Genomic DNA, 20,017 nt, shown 5'->3' on the forward strand with positions numbered 1-20,017 from the left:
TCACCACTCTCCCTCATCAACCTCCACTATGTCGTCGTTTCCATCTCCATTGACATTATTGCCTTCGCCTATGTCGTGTCTATCTCTCTCGCTCCAGTCTCGCTCGTCTCTCTTGCTCCTGTCAAATTTGACACTCACTCGAGAAATCATATATGAAGATGATCGTATCCATATATAGCGACGCAACCATCGATGCCTCCATTGCCTTTCACATTCGTCACGTCTATCTCACCCACTCATGTCAACTCTATAATGTCTCAAGTTTTCAAACAAAATTTTCTTTTTGAATATAAGTAAAATATTCATTTTCCATAAAAAGATAGAAGAACTAAAGTGCTTAACATCATAAAACCATGCCATAAAAAAGAATGTATCATAATCATGTCAAACCAACAAAATTCTAAATCATAATCAATAATGATGTGCGGGCAGTTTAGTCAAGTTGAGCCATTTCCTCCGATAATAGAACTATCTGAAAAACATTTAACTTTAAAATTTAAGCACAAAGTTTATTGGGTTTCCTAAATTACCACATATATCATTGTTATAACTATACATATCTACATTGGGCATGTGGGCTTTTGCCGTCATCCCTCGTACCTATAGGCTCACAGTACAACACCGGTATTACCATCATCCAAACGGATATAGCCTCACGAAACAACACCGGTATCGCCATTATCCAAATGGATCTATAGGCTCATGAAGCAACACCGTCATTGTCATCATCCACACGGACCTGAAGACTCACAACACAATATCGATATCATCATCATCCAAACAGACCTATAGGTCACAACATAGCACCGGTATCGCCATATTCCAAATGGACCTATAGGCTCATAACACAACACCTATATCAAACATCATCCCATACTAAGCATGTAAACAAATAGACAAAACTTAAATAGTCTAACTAAGCATATGATCACATCATAACATTACACAAACATTCTACATACATTAAATTCAATAATGACATAAGTAATATAATGAGAAAGCTCACATTAATATGAAGATATGAAATCACACACTGATATGAACCCGCAAAATGAATCAAATACACACACCACCTAAGTCAAATAGACAATTCAAATGCTCAAAGTTTAACCAAATGTCAATGGTCAACGATCAAAGGTTAACACGTTGCGACCCAGCTACTAGTTGCTCCACGATCACATGGCAACAAAAAAATTATGATTTTCTTCCCAAACTCGCGTTGCGACCCTTCCTTGGTCACGTCATGCTTTTCAAGGCATAAGCCTTTTTCTTACTAGGCAATTAATCCCTTCAAATTAAGGCTTATACTTTTATATTTGAATCTCACAATGGACTTGATGGGTAAAGTTTCCAACTTTATCCAAATCTATGCCTAATCACATTCAAACTCAAACCCTAACACATAAATGATCCAAAATGGCTAAGAACTTGTGTATGGATCAATGAGAGCCCATGCATGCCCTCTTTTATGTCATCTTAAGTCCAAATAATCATCTTAATACACTTTATAGGGTTCTCGAGTTGCTCAAACTCCAAGAACATCCATCAAAAAGAACCAAAAGGGACATATTAACAAGATTCATGAACTAAAAATCATAAATTTGGAAGCTTTATATCTTCTAAGGGATAGGGTTTGTTTTATGAGGAGATGTAAGTTGTGAAATGACGAACCCTAGGGTTAGTATTTTTATATAGGGCCCAAGTGAAAGAAAATGTTGGATCTTCTTTGATTTCCCTTTCTTTCTCCTCTGTAATTATAATCTCTTATTTTTTATTTTAATTTAATTAGTGGTTTCATTTCCATTCCTTATTTTTATTTGATTATATGATAGGATTTTGATTTGATTCTAATTTTTGGTTTGTGATTTAAATTTGGTGCAAGTGATGGTATTAGCGGTGCTGGTGGTTGGTGGATGATGGTGATGGTGGTGATTGGCGATGGTGATAGGGGTGATTGGTGGTGGTGACAATGGCGTTTGGTGCAGCGAGTCCGACAACGATATTGGTGGAGCGGTAACAACAATAATGGTATAATGTGGTTGTGGTGGTGATAGATATGGTCAGTTTAGTTATTTGATACGTACTTAACGAAATAACATTGACGAGAAATGTGATACTGATGGGGATCAAAACTGAAAGATGGAACCGGCCATAAGAAGTCTCAAATTTTATAAACCTAAGATCTAACCTACACAAAAATATATACCTCACGGACCAAAATGGTAATTTACTAAAAATTCTAATATCATGTTTTTGTTCGGTCAAAGTTGGAGGAGATATTTTGAAAAAGAAAAAAACATGACACGGGCTATGGTCCAACAGTCCAACTTATACGAAGCGAGCGTCGGTCGCACGTATGAACAATCGTTCTCCCACGTGCGACGCCACTCTGTGCTAATTGGTGACGCTGATGCCCTGCCCCATATTTATGTCTAGAGCATCTTCTCTCTCCCCTTCATGATCACACACACACTCCTTTTTCTATTAGGGGTTTCTCTACTTTACAGCTCAAACTTCCGGCTTCTACTTGCTCAACTCCTCAATTGCAGATCCAAAACACGGTGACTATCAGTTCTATACTGATTAAATTTGCTTTTTATCGGCTTAATTTCAGTAGCGATACATGTAATTTACTTGAATGAAGCAAAAGTAGCTCCAGTTATAGCTGCCTTACTAGCCTTCTGATTGTATCTAGCCATAATGATGATTTCTGATTTGCTAATAGTGGATAACGTTTGAATGTCTTTATAAATTACACTGTCATTTAGGGGTTTTTGCATATGGGTTTAATACCAAAGGGGTGATGGTAATCATTAGAATAAGGGGCATGTAACTATTATTTCATAAACGTATCGTTGTGATTGAGGACTATATCAGTACCATGTTAGGTTTTGTGTAGCTATCTGAACATTGTACTTATTCATGGGCAGGGAAGGAGGACATTTCGGCCATACTGCTGCAGAGTTTGTACACCAGAAAGAGGAGAGATTAGAAGCCACTTCAATGGTATTTCTCATCTTCATCTGTATATGTAAAATCCTCAAATCGTCAACATGTGTAAACTGTAACATACATTCATATTCATAAATTGCAGAGGGTTTTAAGCTCGTGACTTCCTTTTATCATCGTAGATTATTGTTAGCTTAGACATTCTAAAATTCTCTTGTAATGGTTGTTCACGATGTTCTTGGTTTACTGTGATAAGCATAATCTTGCTGCATAACATTTCTACTTTATTTTGACCAAGTTACCTTCTAGGATAATATGGATCACTTGCTTATGTTGCAGGTGCATACATGTTATTCTTCTGATAACTCTAGTCATAAGCTAGGTGCACTCTGCGGGGTTTTCTTAAAATGTTTTATCTTTAATTATTTCATCATTTTGCACCTACATGGAAGCTGTGGTATATTGTATTGGAAATGCTTAAGCCTGATTTTTCACAAAAGGAAATGTGGTACCCTTAATTGATGCTTTTTCTTTGTTTCTTTTTTCACTCTCTTATCCATTTTATAAATCTTATTTCTTGGGTGGTGCTGATGTAGATATTTTCCTTATCTATCTCTCTCAGGTTTCTAATAATAATAGTCGATGAACTTCTGGTCTTCAGCCTAAATAGAAAGTTGTCTTCTGCTGCCAGGTTATACTTTCATCTCAGAGCAATCAAATCAACAAATTATTAATTTTTAAATCTTTCACGAATCACTTGTCCTAATTCACAAAAGGTGCATATGATGCAATAACGGTTGTTACTTAATGCACATAGTTCTTGTGATAAATTTATATATTTTCTTTTCGTGTTATTGAATTATTCTCTCAAATGGAAACTTGTACAATCCTGCAGCTGCTAGATGGTCACGTTAATCAGCAAATGTGTTTCCAAGGGAGATTTTTTGATGCCTTGTGTATCAGATGATCTGTAGGAATTTTATTATGCTCAATTATGGGAATTCTCCTTAAAGATTTTCAAGGGTCATTGCCATTGTACATTCTATTGCTATGTTGTTTGGTGGACATATGCCAAAATCTCACTTCAGATGGTATGTCAACTTTATTCCTTCTTATTTGTTGTTGTTTTAACCATCTTCAAATCATAATCATATTTTGATATCAGTATGTTTTCTATGATGCAATTCAAGAGAAACATCTTTTAAGAATTTTAGAATGTTTTGTGTTAATTGTTTAGGTGAAGCTCTTGTGAACTTCCGGACAAGCATTATTAGTTCAGATGATGTTCTTGGTCAATGGAGACCAGAGGATCCTGATCCATGTGGATGGAAAGGGGTAATATGTGATCAAAAAACCATGAGAGTTATATCTTTGAATGTTTCCAATCACAAGTTAAAGGGACTCATATCACCAGATATTGGAAAGCTAGATCACTTGAAATTCTTGTACGTGATTTTTAAACTCTTTTTAACAAGTTTGTGCATGCTTAATAGTTAATACTTATACAACTACTGATGCTGTATATGTGACATACTGTAGAGATCTTCATTACAACAATTTTTATGGAGAAATTCCTCCAGAGTTGGGAAACTGTACAGAGCTGCAAGGATTGTAAGCACAAATTGTTCTAATATGATATGATCGGATTGTATTCTTGTTTTTTTGAGATATTGACGAACACTTCCTTTTTCTTCTGTTGTTATTGTTTTGACAGATTTTTGCAGAATAATTACTTGAGTGGATTTATTCCTACTGGATTGGGAAACCTTTCGAACCTTCAAACATTGTAAGTTTAACTCTTTTATGGTAGCTTTTGAACACTTTAAGAGTACAATTATAAAAGCTTTGCATTTTAAATTGTACCATCTGATAACTAATATAGATTTTGCTTCTTGTTGCAGGGATATTTCTAGTAACTCTCTTGATGGGAGAATTCCTACATCACTTGGGAATTTGAGGAACCTTCTAAACCTGTAAGCATGATTATTTTCTTTTCCCCATTTGATCTTTTTTTTTTTTTTAAATATTATTTTCCAACCTTCTACTGACTTTAATTCTTTGTTACCCATGAAGCAATGTCTCATCCAATTTTCTAGCTGGGCCAATCCCAACAGATGGTGTTTTTGATCAATTTGGAAGTAACTCGTGAGTTCTGAACTTAAAATTTCCTAATTATCACATATTTTAATATCTAAAAAAAAATGAAAATAAAAATGTGTTGTAAGGCAAAGTTGGTGCTTACTTTTGGTTGGATACTTGCAGGTTTGTTGGAAACAGTGACTTATGTGGGAAGCAAATTAATAAGTTATGCAAAGATGAAGTTGGAAATCAACAGCCTACAGGTTTTATTTTCTTCCTTGTAAAAGTTGTTGGTTGACTTTTTTACATTCGAGTGATTTATTTTGTTTGTGTAGGGAGTCAAAATGTGAAAAAGAATTCTGGAAGGTTACTTATTAGTGCTTCTGCTACTGTTGGTGCATTGCTTCTTGTTGCGCTTATGTGTTTCTGGGGTTGTTTTCTCTATAAAAAACTTGGGAAAAATGATGCAAAAGGGATTGCAAAGGATGTGAGTGGAGGTAAGTAAAGAATGAGATAAGCTTTTAACAGAATAATCAATAATATGAGCTTTATAATTATTATTAGTAAGAGCATTTTTTTCTTTTGTTATTGATTGGTTCAGGTGCATCGATTGTGATGTTTCATGGAGACTTGCCATATTCATCAAAAGATATAATAAAAAAGCTGGAAGCTTTAAATGATGAGCATATAATTGGTGCTGGAGGATTTGGAACAGTCTACAAGCTTTCAATGGATGATGGAAACGTTTTTGCTTTAAAAAGAATCGTAAAATTAAACGAAGGATTTGATCGTTTTTTTGAGAGAGAGCTTGCAATTCTTGGAAGCATCAAACATAAATACTTGGTGAATTTGAGAGGATACTGCAATTCTCCAACTTCAAAACTCTTGCTCTATGACTACTTAGCAGGTGGCAGCCTAGACGAAGCTCTCCATGGTAATAATTTTGTTTTTATAATAATTTTGTTGTTGTGAATTGTGATTGAGATTGAGGGAGGAATGATTTGTTATCAGAAAATGGTGATGAACAACTGGCATGGGAAACACGGGTGAAGATAATCATGGGAGCTGCAAAAGGGCTGGCTTATTTGCATCATGACTGTTCCCCTCGAATTATACACCGTGATATAAAATCAAGCAACATTTTGCTTGATGGAAATTTCGAGGCTCGGGTTTCTGATTTTGGACTTGCAAAACTGCTGGAAGATGAAGAATCTCACATCACCACCATTGTTGCAGGAACTTTTGGATACTTAGCTCCAGGTAACAAACCAACATCAATCAGAAAGTATATGTACATGTTTCTAATTTTTGTTTGATACAGAATACATGCAAAGTGGTAGAGCAACAGAGAAGACGGATGTGTATAGTTTTGGTGTGCTGATGCTTGAGGTTGTGAGTAGAAAGAGGCCCACGGATGCTTCTTTCATAGAGAAAGGCCTTAATATTGTTGGCTGGGTATGTCATGTCATGTGATGTATTATTGTGTTGTGGTAAGATGGATGTTTTTTTATTTTGATTTTTGATTTTTGATTTTATTTGCAGTTGAATTATTTGGTGACGGAGGACAGGCAGCGTGAGATAATTGATGGAGAGTGTGAGGGGGTGGAGGCGGAGACATCTGATGCTCTGCTGTCGGTTGCAATTCAATGTGTGAGTCCGAGTCCTGAAGATCGGCCCACAATGGACAGAGTCGTCAAAACACTTGAATCCGAGGTTATGACTCCATGCCCAAGCGACTTCTATGATTCTTCATCCGATTGAAGAACATTTTCTGCAAATTCATTTTCCACGTCATCACCCAATTCCAATCCATTCTTTCATGCAGTAAGATGAGATGAGTACCAATTTTTTTTTTATTACAAATTTACCCCACCCCCCGTTTGTGATATGATATTGATATAACATTTACTTGGTAATTATTTAGCCACATGTGTATAGGTAATAGGATCCTCTTTCTTTCTTGGTGGTGATGATGCCATTTCTGTATAATATGCTCACTCTGCTTATTTATTTTAAATTCAAATGCAACTTTTTCATCAATAACATTTCATACCTCATGCAATAATACGTCTTGTGTCTTTTTTATAACACAAGAAAACATGATTGCAGAAATATGTATTAGTGACCAACCAGATCACCATCTCACTCTACTTGTACATAATTTTCAAACTTCAAAAATGAATCTTATTATTATTATTATTATTAGAAAGGTTTATCCATACGAACTATTATTCTATTTCTAAATTTATACCTTTTGTCCATGATAGAACTTGAACCTTCATCACAACATTTGACTGAACGACACCTATGTGTTGATACAACTAGGCCAAAAAGAGAAATAAACCAAAGAAAAATCAATTCATTTTAATGCCCTTATCGTCGGGGTTTTATAAGACAACATTCAAAGAATGTAACCATATATCTTTCCAACTCCTTGTCCCACAGCAACAAAGTTAAATCACAATTCTATTTGCCCAATGTCAAATCTCTATAACATTTAACAGTTTAAAAATCTACGATCCACCCCTTTGTTTGTATGTATACGTATTTTGTGTCTTATAACTTAAAAAAGACTTTTGTAACTTGTCCCTGATTAACTCTTAAAAGTTAATTATAAATGTACATCTTCTAAAGTACATTCATTTTACATGTATTTTGCCTATATGGTATAAATTCATATTTGTTTATGCATGAGATCTAGACAACCATATTTATCAAACACATGTTTATTTTTAGAAGACTATGAAGCATGTAAACATTTGAAGTTAAGATTTATCGTTGTTACACATCTAGAAGCTCAAAATGAACAAATACACACATCCATACATTTGATTAATATCAGTTGACTTTTCAAATTTCAAAATTCTAACAATTAAAAAAAAAGATTTCCACACAAACAAAAGGGAAAAAACAACAGAAAAAAAGATAGTAAAAATGAGATGTGAATATATCAATATGATAGAGGTAAGGGCAAGTAGAAGCTTATTTGGTTGCCTGTGCAATTATATTGCTTATAGAATTTGCTTCTTCTTTAGCAGCCTCCACCAAAGAATCCTACAAACACAAAAACCACCAAAATTTCAGCCACTCACAACCCGCCACATGGACATGTGCCACCAGGATTTTTAAATCTTACCTGTGCTGCCACTAGACGGGCCACCGTCTTCTTGCTCGATTCCTGAAGCTCTCCTGCTATTAGCACCTCATCCAATATATAATAAGCCTGCAACAAAACAGAACAGAACAGGTTGTACTACTGTGTTTGACTTTGACTGAGACTGATGTGAATAGGACAAAAACTGAAAGCGAAAACATACCTTGTGAAAATTAAAGATCAGGTCCAGCTCACAAACCTATCATACACAAATTCAAAATTTTATAAAATAATTTTCTTACTAAACAACACATTTCCAATATTTCTTACAGATTAGATGGCTTACACTTCCGAAATAGCGATCTAGAATCTCAACATAATGATGAATAATTTCAAGGACTTCCAATTCATTGTCTTCCTGGTTGATGCACATACAGAAGTAGAGACTGGCATATCTGATAAGTTTTTTTATTAAAAAAAAAGAGAGAGAGTTACAAAAAACGAACAATAAAGCTTCTTTAAAAATGGAAACGTTGTATTAATTTTAAGGGATACCGTTTATAAACGACTTTAAATCCTCTCCACTCAACAAAGTTGCAAAGCTTGGGACCACGTGTGAGAATCATCCCACTCAGCTCTCGTATTACCTACATAAAGTCCATGAATGTCAACAATATACTGAAACATAAGAAAAAGTGAAATACATGGATCAAAGAGATGAGAACTTGTTAATTCTTGCAATTGCATACCTTACTTCTTTCTTTCTGGGTATAAGGTGAATACCATTTTGTCAACCTGACTTTTCCTTGTCGGCTTATTAACAGAACAAAATGAATCTGCAACAAAAAATTAGTTATAACATATAATTTCCAAGTTCCAATGCCACAAATGCTCATATCTATACATTTACACCAATTGCACAAATGATAAATCCAAATTCCTGATTTCACAAACTTCTTAATCCTTAATACTCTTGTTACATTTTGATCTGCACTTGCAGAAAACCTCGGTTCACAACATGCTAGTCTGTGTAAATGTCACTCAATTAAGTTCATGGATGTATCTCCCCACCACAAGAACCCTAAAAGAGAAATAACACAGTTCTAGTCTTTGTATAGAGTCCCTTTTGTTCCACAATTAATGTTCATTCTAGAAAGAAGCATTGTTTCAAAATAATTAGGGTGAAAAAGGCACTATCCTCGTTCCTGAGCACAATCAAATTCATCCTTGGTCTATGTTCGATTGGGAATTGAAGATAATTGTTAGATGGTTTTTTCTAGATATGTAAGCAACTGATGATAGAAACCCTAATTCAATTAAATGGTTATAAAAACGCAACTAGTAAAAAAGGATTTACAAGCTCTCACCATGGCTCAAACTTCTGCGAGAAAAACCTCGTTTGCCGTCAGATCCGATCGAAAACTCTACTGAAGAAGATGAAATAACCTCGCATTTATTACAAAACTTGCCCAAACTAAAAGAGAGAAAATCTACGCGTATATGAAAATTAGAAATGAAAATTCAATCAGAATTTAACAATTATTTTGAATGATTAAAACATAAAGTGGTCGGGATCAAGAGATAGCGAGGAGATGGAAAGTAAACCTCGAAGAGAGAAAATTGAAGGTTTGGATTTGCCTTGATCGTCGCCGGTGGAACAGAGCACCTCTATACAAAGGGACTTCTATTTTGTTGAACAAAGTGTGAATCTATTTCTTATCAGCTTATGATTACATGTATTATATGAGGAAAAAGCAAAAACCAAATATAGTCAAAATAGTTATGGTGTGTATAGTTCACGAAAAATAATTTATTTTTTAGAAATTTTTATAAGAAAAATAAAAATTTTAGAAACGCTTTTTAGTTTAGGCATGTTGTTCAGATATACCCGTCGGGTTTTTCGTGTAAATATCAAGTAAAATTATAACCGAAACCGAACCGAATTGAATTTTGGGTATTCGGATTGGGTCGGGTGAATTTTAAGCTACCTGATTTTTTTTTAATTCATTACATAAAAATATATATATATACATACCAGGACTATTTTTTAATTAAAACAAATGATTTATATATTTTATTATAAAAAATATAAATCATCATTAAATTTGTAGATGTGAATAAGTTAAGATTCCTCTTCATTTTTATCTCTCTCCTTTTTTTCTTTTTTCTCTTAATTCAATTTTAATCTGTTATATATATATATATATATATATATATATATATATATATATATATATATATATATATATATATATATATATATATATATATAAATGCACATAGCTCTTAAGAATAATATACTTTGGTTCTTTAAGATTTTTGCCAATAGAGGTTATTATTTTTTGATAAATTTCTCTATTTTTAGTGACTTTTTACAATTTCTGCTTTTTGCTTGCCCTTTTAATATGACATTATATGGCTTTATTCTAAAGTTGCTTAGTCATCACTCAATGTGGCACCACATGCTCGGCTCACCACCGTTTCCTCCAATAGTTGTTCCTTAAAATTTCGATTCCTACCCAAGAAGCTTCTAAGCCCTCACTGTTTCATTAAAGAACATTTCTCTCTCCCACAACATATTCCACCATTTTCTATTTGGTTGGGTGGAAGGCTCCCCCGATTCCATATCGTACCGACGACGTCCCACCGGTGGAGAAGAAGTCGAGAAGAAATCTGTGCACCACTACGAAGCCACACATCATTGAAATCATCCACCGTCATGTCTTTTTCGACCCCTTCACTGCCTCTTTCCATTTAGGTTTCTTCTTCATTTGTGTTGACAATGAAAGGCTGGTCGGTGGCTGCTTAGGACCCGATTTCGTTTGTTTTGTTGTATGTCGCTACTGTTCTATAACATCTAATTTTTAGGTATTCACTTTTGACCTGTAACATCCCGAAAACACAGTCTGGAAATTTTGTTTAATTTAGTAATAAAAACCATAGTCAATAAACCTCATATAGAAATATTTCATAAGCAATGTATCTCAAAATATTATAACAACTATCAAGTATATCAGAGTATAAATATCCCAATCTGAACAAATGGTGTGTGCATTGCAATCCTCCCGAGCTCCTCTTTTGAAAAGTGAGTATCTGAAACCAAAACTGAAACTGTAAGCACGAAGCTTAGTGAGCTCCCCCAAACTACCACATACCAAACAATAATATACAAACAACTATTGGGCCTTGCCCACTGCATCGGACCGAAGCTCGGAAACTGCATCGGACCGAAGTCCGGGAACTACATCGGACTGAAGTCCGGAACTAACCAGGGCCTTGCCCTCTGCATCGGACCGAAGTCCGAAACTAACTGGGACCTTGTCGCCTGCATCGAACCGAATACTGGAACTAACCGCATCGGACCGAAATTCGGAATTGACTGGGACCTTGTCCCCTGCATCGGACCGAAGTCCGGAATCTGACTGAGCATAACATAGCATAACATAAACATATCAAACTAGCATAAGCACACATACTGCATACTGCATCAGACCGAAGTCCGGAACACATAACACAAAGACATGCTTGAATCACAAAGACATCAAGCACACTAGACAATTGCATCGGACCAAGGTCTGGAACTACTGCTAACTAGACGGGCCGACATTGTGGCCGTAGACCCGTTCCTACTGGAAGGAAACTCACCTCACACTGCTGAAGTCCCGCAGACTCAATCCCACACTGCTGAAGTCCCGCATACTCGACCCCAACTACTAGATGACAGATTCCCGATTTGTCAACATCAAAATAACACCCAATTAATAATTGGGTTCCACTACATAACTGTAATTACATACTTTGGATAATTACTACATTACCCTAAGCTTGGCTTACCCAAGCCCAAGGTCCAATCCATAGGCCCAAAGTCAATTAGGGATCAAAGCCCAACATATTGCCTAATTTTCCAAATTGGGCCCAAACCTCTACATGGGCTTCCCTTAAGGCCCAATTGTCCAGTCCAGTCCAACATGTCTCATTCCAAGGGCCCAGTATCATACAACCCTCTAGGCCCAAACTATGGCCCCATTTTCCAAATTGGGCCTAATCTTCCATTTGGGCCTTACCATAAAGCCCAATTAGTTACCCTAGTCCATTCGATTATTCTTGGATGGCCACCCATTAACAACCCAATCATTAAGGCCCAATAATATACCCAAGAGAAATTAGGGTTTCTCATAAAATGACGATCAGGGTTAAGTGTTTCTCACTTAACCCATTAAGGGCTTAACTCACTAAGGACTTAATCCATTAAGTCCATTATTACTTAGATTAATTTCTGCCAATGATTATTATTTAATATTTCACTTATTAAATAATGACAAAATTGCAAAAATGGTCCCTGTGGTATGCAAAATTTTGGGGTTTTAGTCCAAACAGTGACTTTTTTGGTTTCGTAGTCCTTTTGGAGTGGTTTGTATGCAAAAATGGTCCCTCCGAAAACTGAAATGACTATAATACCCTTGAGGTATTTATTTTTCATTTTTCTTTCATTATTCTTAAAATTTAATATTTATTTATTTATTTTAACAATTAAAAAAATAAAAAAGGGCCCACCTCTCTCTCTCTCTCTCTCTCTCTCTCTTCGTCCTCCCCCAGATCACCATAAAGAATCTACACACATATACATACACACACTCGACATATACAAGCAGTCGCCACTTGTTAGCCTTCAATGACTCCGCTCGATCCTCCCACCATCGATTTCATTCAACAACGCATCAAAAGGAAGCTCGAAGATTTCAGACGATGACCGCTCCTCCTCCGACTTAGTCTGCGTCAGGATGAGAAGAAAAGATCCTAACCCCACCTTTTCTTCTTCTTCTACCTGATCCGACGGTGGAAGGGCAACGACAGGTGGCTGTAGTTGGTGGATGTGGGCAGCCTTGCTGCTTAATTTCTGTTGGTGGATGCTCGACGAGGGACCAAGACGAAGCAGAAACGACGATGGCGTTTGGTGGTGCTGGGTTACGACAAGATGGAGGCGTTTGGTGGGTTTTGCCAACAGTCACAACGAGTAATTTGAAAGAACAGAAATAATCAGGTGTTTTCTTGATCCGATGTCACCTGTCCCTGATTCAAGATTTGAAATTTAGACCACAAAATTTGAAATCGAACATCTAAATATATCTCTATTTGGGGTTCTTAAGATCAGTTCCAATTACAACGAGTAATTTGAAAGATTTGTATCAAGAAAATCGAGAAAAGCTTATTGTACCTTATGCCGATTAATGAGGTTTTTCCTTTGCATTTACACCGATATGTTACTCAAATACAAGCTTCACTACCTTTGTTTCCTTTCTTTTCAGAAGAGCTCAACGAGAGAGAGGGCTGGGAGGAGCAAGGTTATGGTCCGGAGGTATTTGGGAAGGGTGTTTGCTGGTGGTGGGTCACGACATGGGGAGGTGGAGGAGGTGTTCGAAAAATTAAGTGGGTTAAGATGGTGGTGGTTGTTTCCTCCGATCAGTAGCAAGAAGGGGGAAGAACATGGAAAATGCGAAAAGGGGGAAGAACCGGTGCTTTCTTTCTTCAAATGGAGAGAGAGAGAGAGAGAGAGAGAGGGAGATAGGTGGGTCCCACAATTTTTATTAATAAAACTTTATATTAAATAGAAAAAAAACATAGAAAATGCATCACAAGGGTATTTTTGTCTTTTTAATTTTAGGAGGGACCAAAACCACAAACAAAGTAGCTCAAAAGGACTGTCAATCCAAAAAAGTTGGGGTTTGGACCAAAACCCCAAAAAAATGCATACCACAGGGACCATTTTTGCAGTTTTCTCTTAAATAATTCTCGTGTGTGTGTCCTGATAAATTCTCAAATATTAGGATTTTCTCGATTAGCCCATTAAGGACTTGATCCATTAATTCCTTTACTCTACTAGATAAATGGCATGAAATAATTTGTGCTTAATTCACAATCCAATCCCAATGGCCCACAAGTGGGCCCAATAAGTCTAAGGCCCAATACTCATAATTAGGATTTTCCATCCAAACATGGCCTAATAGGCCCAAAACCAATATCTAAGCCCATTAGGGTTTGCTAGCGGGGCACCACCCACTACCACCTCAGGTAGTGGTGGTCGATGGCGGCTCGCGGCGGCGGCCACCACCTTACGGTGGTGGTTACTATTATTTTTATTATTGACCAAAATAATTACAATTACAATGATTCATCCAAACATAATCCACACACACTAATACACACTAACTAACACACTCATACACACAACCACACCATGGTGGTCGGCGGCGGTGCTCGGCGGCAGCCACCACCTCACGGTGGTGGCAGTGGACTTCTTCTATTTTCCAGCCAATAATGAGAAAAAAACTTCAAAACACACTCATCCAAAACAAAATATCTCAACACACAACTAAACACATAGAAACGCATGCACAAGGCCCACCTTCCATGGTGACTGGTGGCGACAGGAAGGTGGCAGCAGACGGCGGATGAGGCAGCAGTGGCTCCTTGTCTTCAACAGCCCCCAGCAGCGGGGATGGAGGCTAGGGTTTGAGATCTCAACTAGTGAACGACAACATTGGAACAACGGGTCGCCCATTCTCTACAATTGTATCACGTCGGAGCAGCAACCTTTGTCTTCGTCGGCATCTAGGCAACAACGGCAACGTCGCAATGGCTAGAAGGTGGCGTCCGAGGAGCCCACGACTGTGAGCAGCGAGAACGGCGGCATGAAAGCTTCTAAGGTGGCGGCTGCAACATAAGAAGAAGAAGAAGAAATGGCGTATGACATAAACTTCGTCACCCGCTTGGTCGTCATCGGCGAAGAAGATGCAGTGGTTTGTGGCGGCGGCTAGGGAGGAGACTGTGGCTTGTTTGATCGGAGAGGCACGAGAGGATAGGGTGGCGGCTGATTTCACTCATGGCGGCTAGAAAACTCTTAGTTTTAGGGTTACCAGGTGCGACGGAGGAATACACGGGTTATATACCCAACTCTTAAACATAATTCCATAACAACATAAATAGTCCCTTCTTCCCCCATTCCTTACAAAGTAAATCCAATATTTACAATTTAAACCCTGAATATTAAAATCCATTACAACTTAAGTATGAAATTTACCAAACAGCCCCCTATCTTCTATAATCTCTTCAGACGAAGCCCCATAAATTACCATTTAGTCTCTGCCTTCATAAATACTTACAAAACTAATCTGAATCTTATACTTTTAGCCCTCAACTTCTAGAATTCTTCATAAATTAGTCCGAGACTTATATTTCTTAATTTATTTAAGTAAACGGGGCGTTACATGACCCTTGAGCTAAGATTTGTTTGCAAGATTGGTCATCAATGACAATTTGGTAGTAGTGGGTGCAACACGAGTTCGTTGTGCGTACACCTTGGTATGCTGGGCATACACCTTGGTACGTTGGGCGTACTTGGCCCCGTGCACGTATGTTGGGTGTGCACATTGGCACATAGGACGTACACAACTTGGACTCAAACCTAATATTTAGGGTTTGTGCACTATATAAGCACCATTATAGTCCCAAAACCCTTCTTCTTATCATCCTCCATCCCAACTTCGACCTTCCTTGCAAACCCTAATATATTTTGAGATTTTTTAGCTTTTGGAGTGATTTGTAGGGTTTCTTGGTTTTGAAGGAATATCATCAAGGAGATGGCTTTGCTCTTAAGTGAACATTTAGGATTTATTAGTATGTTTCTTTTAACCCCTTATGTAAAGTTTCTCTGCATTTTAGTCCCTAGCTAGTATGCGGGACATACTTTATGAGTACGTTTAGCGTACCAGCCCATTATCGAATCGTGGATGCACCCACGTATGTTGGGCGTACGTGGGAGTACGCAAGGCGTAAGCAATGCAAGGGAAAACCCTGATTTTTAGGGTTTGTGCCCTATTTAAACAACTTATGACACCCTTAGACCTATTAATGAACAACCTCTATCTCTCTATACCATAATATCAAAACCCTAATTGCCATTTGTGAGATTTGAGCTTGGAAGTGAGTTTTAGTGAAGTAGAAGAAGAAGATCACTTGGAGGTTGCTTGGGAGTGGATTGAGCTTCTAGATCCAGAGTTATCTTCATCTTAGCAAGCTATTTGAGGTAAAAAGCTCTCATCTTGATGGTTCCTTATGCTAGATTGTAACGACCCAAAACTATGAGGTAAAAATTTCATTTTTAATTCAACCAAAACATTATTTATCCTTAAGTCAACATTTAATATCTGCTTATCCAAATATTCAAGAGTACAATCCCAAAACCATCATGATGCAGAAACATGGGTGGAAGCGGTGCGATCAAGTCGGGCCCTTCCCTTTCGAAATGGAAGTACTTGAAACCATAACCATAAAATCTATAAGCACAAAGCTTAGTGAGTTCCCCAAAATACCACATACCAAACATACAAGTGTCATGGGCTACCCCCCGTGGTCTTTCCTTGCAATGTCGAGGGCCAAATCCTAGTCTTACATACAAGTGTCGGGGGTCAGATCCTGGTCTTTCATATAACTGTCAGGGCTAAATCCTGGTCTTCCACACAATTTTCAGGGGCTAGATCCTGGTCTTTCATAGCATTGCTAGGGGCCAGATTTGGTCTTTCATGCAAGCATCACATAGACAACTAACATTCCACATAAAAAGTAATGGGTCGACATTGGTGACTTCGACCCATGGATACAGTGAAAAGACTCACCTCAATCCGCTGATAACCAAATAAATGCTCGTACTGTTGAACCGGATAACCTCGCACCAACTAACAAAATACAATCTTAATCAATAATTAACCCGATAACCCAAAATCTGAGGCCCACTCCATAAACCAACTTCCTGAAGGGTAAAAGACCATTTTACCCTTTTCTTGTTCCATAACCAAGGTCTAACCCAAAAGACCAAAAGCCCAAAATGGCAACCTAAATCCCAAATCAAAAGCAAAAAAAGCCCATTATGGCATAATAACCCGGTTGGGCCCTAAAACCATTATGGACCTATTCCCAAGAAAACCCTAAGTCCATCCATGGCCCAAAGTTAGAATTCCAATGACCTAACAAGGCCCAAACCTCAAAAAGCCCAAAAAGACAAACTAGTGAGTACGCTCCGCATACTCACCCTGGAAGCATAGAGTACAAGCGGCTGATGCACGAAATATCCGTTACGCTAAGCGTACTTCCTGCGTACGTCCAACGTACTCATCAAGGACCAAAAATCCAATATTAAGCTCTTAATAGGTTAGAGAGTGACTTCCAAACTCGAATATGAACCTAATGAGATGTCTTAACACGTAAAGTTGGCAACTTTACTCCTTTGCATGGCTTAATGGGACCAAATCCTTAATAACATCCATAATAAACATCCAAACTCATGCATGGTCCAAAAATTACTCATCAAGATTATATTTTTATGAACAATGGACCTCCCAAAGGCCAAGATCCAACATTCTAAGTTCTTGGAGTAGCTCATACTCACAAGGATGACTTTTAAGGACCAAAATGAACCCAAAATACACCTTAAACTAGATCTAACACATATGGTCATCAAGATAGAAACTTTATACCTCCAAAATGTAGATCAAGATGCAACAAGCCTGGATCCAAACGCTTCAAGCAATCCCACACTTCTCTAAGAAGTTCCTTATTCTTATATGAACACCAAAAACCATGAAATACCACCAAAAGCTAAAAAACTGTAACATCCCAAGTTTTCAAGTATTTTTGAATCCTTCCCTTGGTATTTTTAATATGTCATTTTGGTCCTTGATGTTGGTTGGAATTATCCCTAAGAAGCCCTAGTGGAAAATTGACAATTCTTAGAAGTTTGAATTGTACGTTGGGTGTACATGTGGGTACGCTAAGCATACTAGGGCACGCCCTAGTACGCTGGGCGTACACATGTGTATACAGAGCGTACGTGTGTCCGAGTGAAACCATAATTTTTAGTGTTTGAGGAGTATTTAAGCACCATTATGGGTCACTTTGACTCATTATTTCAACCTCCAAGTCCCTTAGCCGTTTTGAGAGAACCCTAACCCCCATAGTGAGCATCTTGAGCTTATAATGTGATTTTTGTATGCCAAAAGGAGAAGTTAGTGCATCAAAGGAGTCAAGGAAGGAAGCAAGCTTGTAGATCTGGGATTATATCCTTCGTGGGAAGCTTTAGAAGGTATAAAGCTTCTACCTTTATGCTTGGATTGCTTTTTAGTATTCTTCTTGTCCCAAGAGTCCCAATATTGTGCATGCTTTGTTTTGGTCGTGTTGGGTTGTCCTTTTAAACCCTAGGATGGGTTCTAAGGCACAAAAAGGAGGTCCCTTGAGCTATTTTGGTCCCTTGTTCTTTGTAAGAGGTCTTAATTGATTAAGACCAAGCATTAAGCCCTCTTTGGACGACCAAAGTCTTAAAGTTTAAGACTTTATGGTTCTAGAGTGCTTTTGAGTCATAGATCCGAAGTTTGAGCTTAGGTGCTTAATCCGTTAAGCACTTATAAGGATTTAAGGCCTACGAGGGTATGCCCCACGTAAGTTGATGTACGCCTGTAACGCCCGTGTTTCTGGGCTTGCCATTTTTAGTAATGTAATAGTCTAGGTTAACCTTTGTAACCCAATTTGAAATAATAAAAATGTATTATTTGTGAATTATGTGTGTGCTTTCTTAATTATTATAATTTAATTGAATAAGAATAAAAATAAGCGTCAAAATGAAGTATTAGATAAAGTCGATATCTTTGCATAATGTTGTAGTGGCTGAAACGAGGTTTCCGAATATATATAGAACGCCCAAATCTGACTTCGGATGAGGAAGTTATGATTTTCTGAAGTTTCGACTTGGCAGTATGCAGCCCAAATACTCGATTTGAGATCGAGCGGTTTTTAGCCGAAACAATCTAAACGAGAATCGAAGATCTCGTTGTTAGTAGCGAAACGATGAAAATTTAGGCGATAACGGACGTCGGACGAAGTAGTTATGAATTTATAACAAGGTTTTTCTGTCCCGGCCTTCTAAAAATAAATAATAAAAATAAAAGTCAAAATTAGCCGACGAAGTCTAAATGAAAGTTGTAGAGTATGGTCTGACCTACGCGTGGATATAAAGAACATCGAAAACGGAGCTCGCATGCGAAAGTTACGCAATTTAGAAGTTTGACGAGTCAAATTACGCCGAGCGTAATTTGAGTACGCCCAGCGTACTCAGAGGGATGCAACTTGTCTGACCAATACTCGAGTGCCACCAATCGACGCATGCAGTGACGTCAATGTACACCCAGCGTAACCTAATTACGCCCAACGTACTGAGTACGCCCAGCGTAAATTGAAATTACGCCCAGCGTAATCCCAGACCCAGCAGCCTATAAATAGAAACCGACATCAGCCATTTTCTCTTGTTCAAACTCTTTCTTCTCTCTAGTTTTTTCCTCGATTTGCATGCCAATCATATCCCGAAGCCCTGGTATCATTCCCGAGCCCTGAAGCAAGTTCCGAAGCCCCGAGAATCCCGAGAAGTGAGATTTCCGAGCCGAAGCCCTGCCCGCGAGGAGCCTGATTTTTGTGAAGATCTTCCAGATCTACGGAGAAACACTACTTCTGCAAGCCGTAGTGCTGCCCGATCATCTTCTAATCAAGTGAGTGTGTAGTCATTTTCTTCTAACACATTATTATGAAGTATTTTATACGAAATATGTATTACGTGTATACTTTGTTGATTATATGTTTGAATGTATATTCACTTTCTTCTATCTCATAGATCTGATTTATTCTTTATGAAATATGTGTTATGTGTGTGTGCCTCATCTGTTATGTGGAAAAATGTATTGATCGAGCATGCTATACAGGTTTTAAACTATGTATAAAAATGTATATTTTTATCTACTAATATGTTGGGTAGAACATTGGTAGATAGTTGGTGTGTAATAAACAGATGAGAGGCCT

General features: G+C 37.5%; 2 protein-coding genes across 3 annotated transcripts; one reads left to right on the top strand and one right to left on the bottom strand.

Annotated features, from left to right (window-relative positions):
• The first annotated feature begins 2,412 nt into the window (after positions 1–2,412).
• Positions 2,413–7,071, top strand: LOC111917198 (LRR receptor-like serine/threonine-protein kinase FEI 1). The gene is made up of 15 exons (XM_023912863.3): positions 2,413–2,561; positions 2,931–3,006; positions 3,572–3,640; positions 3,845–4,040; positions 4,187–4,394; positions 4,489–4,560; positions 4,664–4,735; positions 4,851–4,922; positions 5,023–5,094; positions 5,212–5,291; positions 5,364–5,525; positions 5,630–5,962; positions 6,040–6,288; positions 6,350–6,483; positions 6,571–7,071. Exons 4-15 carry the CDS (start codon positions 3,944–3,946, stop codon positions 6,787–6,789), a joined length of 1,770 nt encoding a protein of 589 aa, XP_023768631.1. The 5' UTR covers positions 2,413–2,561; positions 2,931–3,006; positions 3,572–3,640; positions 3,845–3,943; the 3' UTR covers positions 6,790–7,071.
• Positions 7,072–7,831: 760 nt separating this feature from the next.
• LOC111917197 (AP-1 complex subunit sigma-1) lies at positions 7,832–9,883 on the bottom strand. Of its 2 annotated transcripts, none has more exons than XM_023912861.3 (8): positions 9,728–9,883; positions 9,490–9,612; positions 8,872–8,958; positions 8,678–8,769; positions 8,469–8,577; positions 8,346–8,381; positions 8,165–8,251; positions 7,832–8,082 (listed from the first exon to the last, which is right to left on the bottom strand). In XM_023912861.3, the coding sequence occupies exons 2-8, from the start codon at positions 9,490–9,492 to the stop codon at positions 8,011–8,013; spliced, it is 486 nt and encodes a 161-aa protein (XP_023768629.1). In that variant the 5' UTR covers positions 9,493–9,612; positions 9,728–9,883; the 3' UTR covers positions 7,832–8,010. The 2 variants fall into 2 exon arrangements, with proteins under 2 accessions (XP_023768629.1, XP_023768630.1); XM_023912862.3 differs by having other exon boundaries at positions 9,490–9,549; positions 9,728–9,878.
• Between the last annotated feature and the right edge of the window lie 10,134 nt (positions 9,884–20,017).

This window comes from Lactuca sativa, chromosome 3 (assembly GCF_002870075.4).
Source record: "Lactuca sativa cultivar Salinas chromosome 3, Lsat_Salinas_v11, whole genome shotgun sequence".
Lineage (NCBI taxonomy): Eukaryota > Viridiplantae > Streptophyta > Magnoliopsida > Asterales > Asteraceae > Lactuca > Lactuca sativa.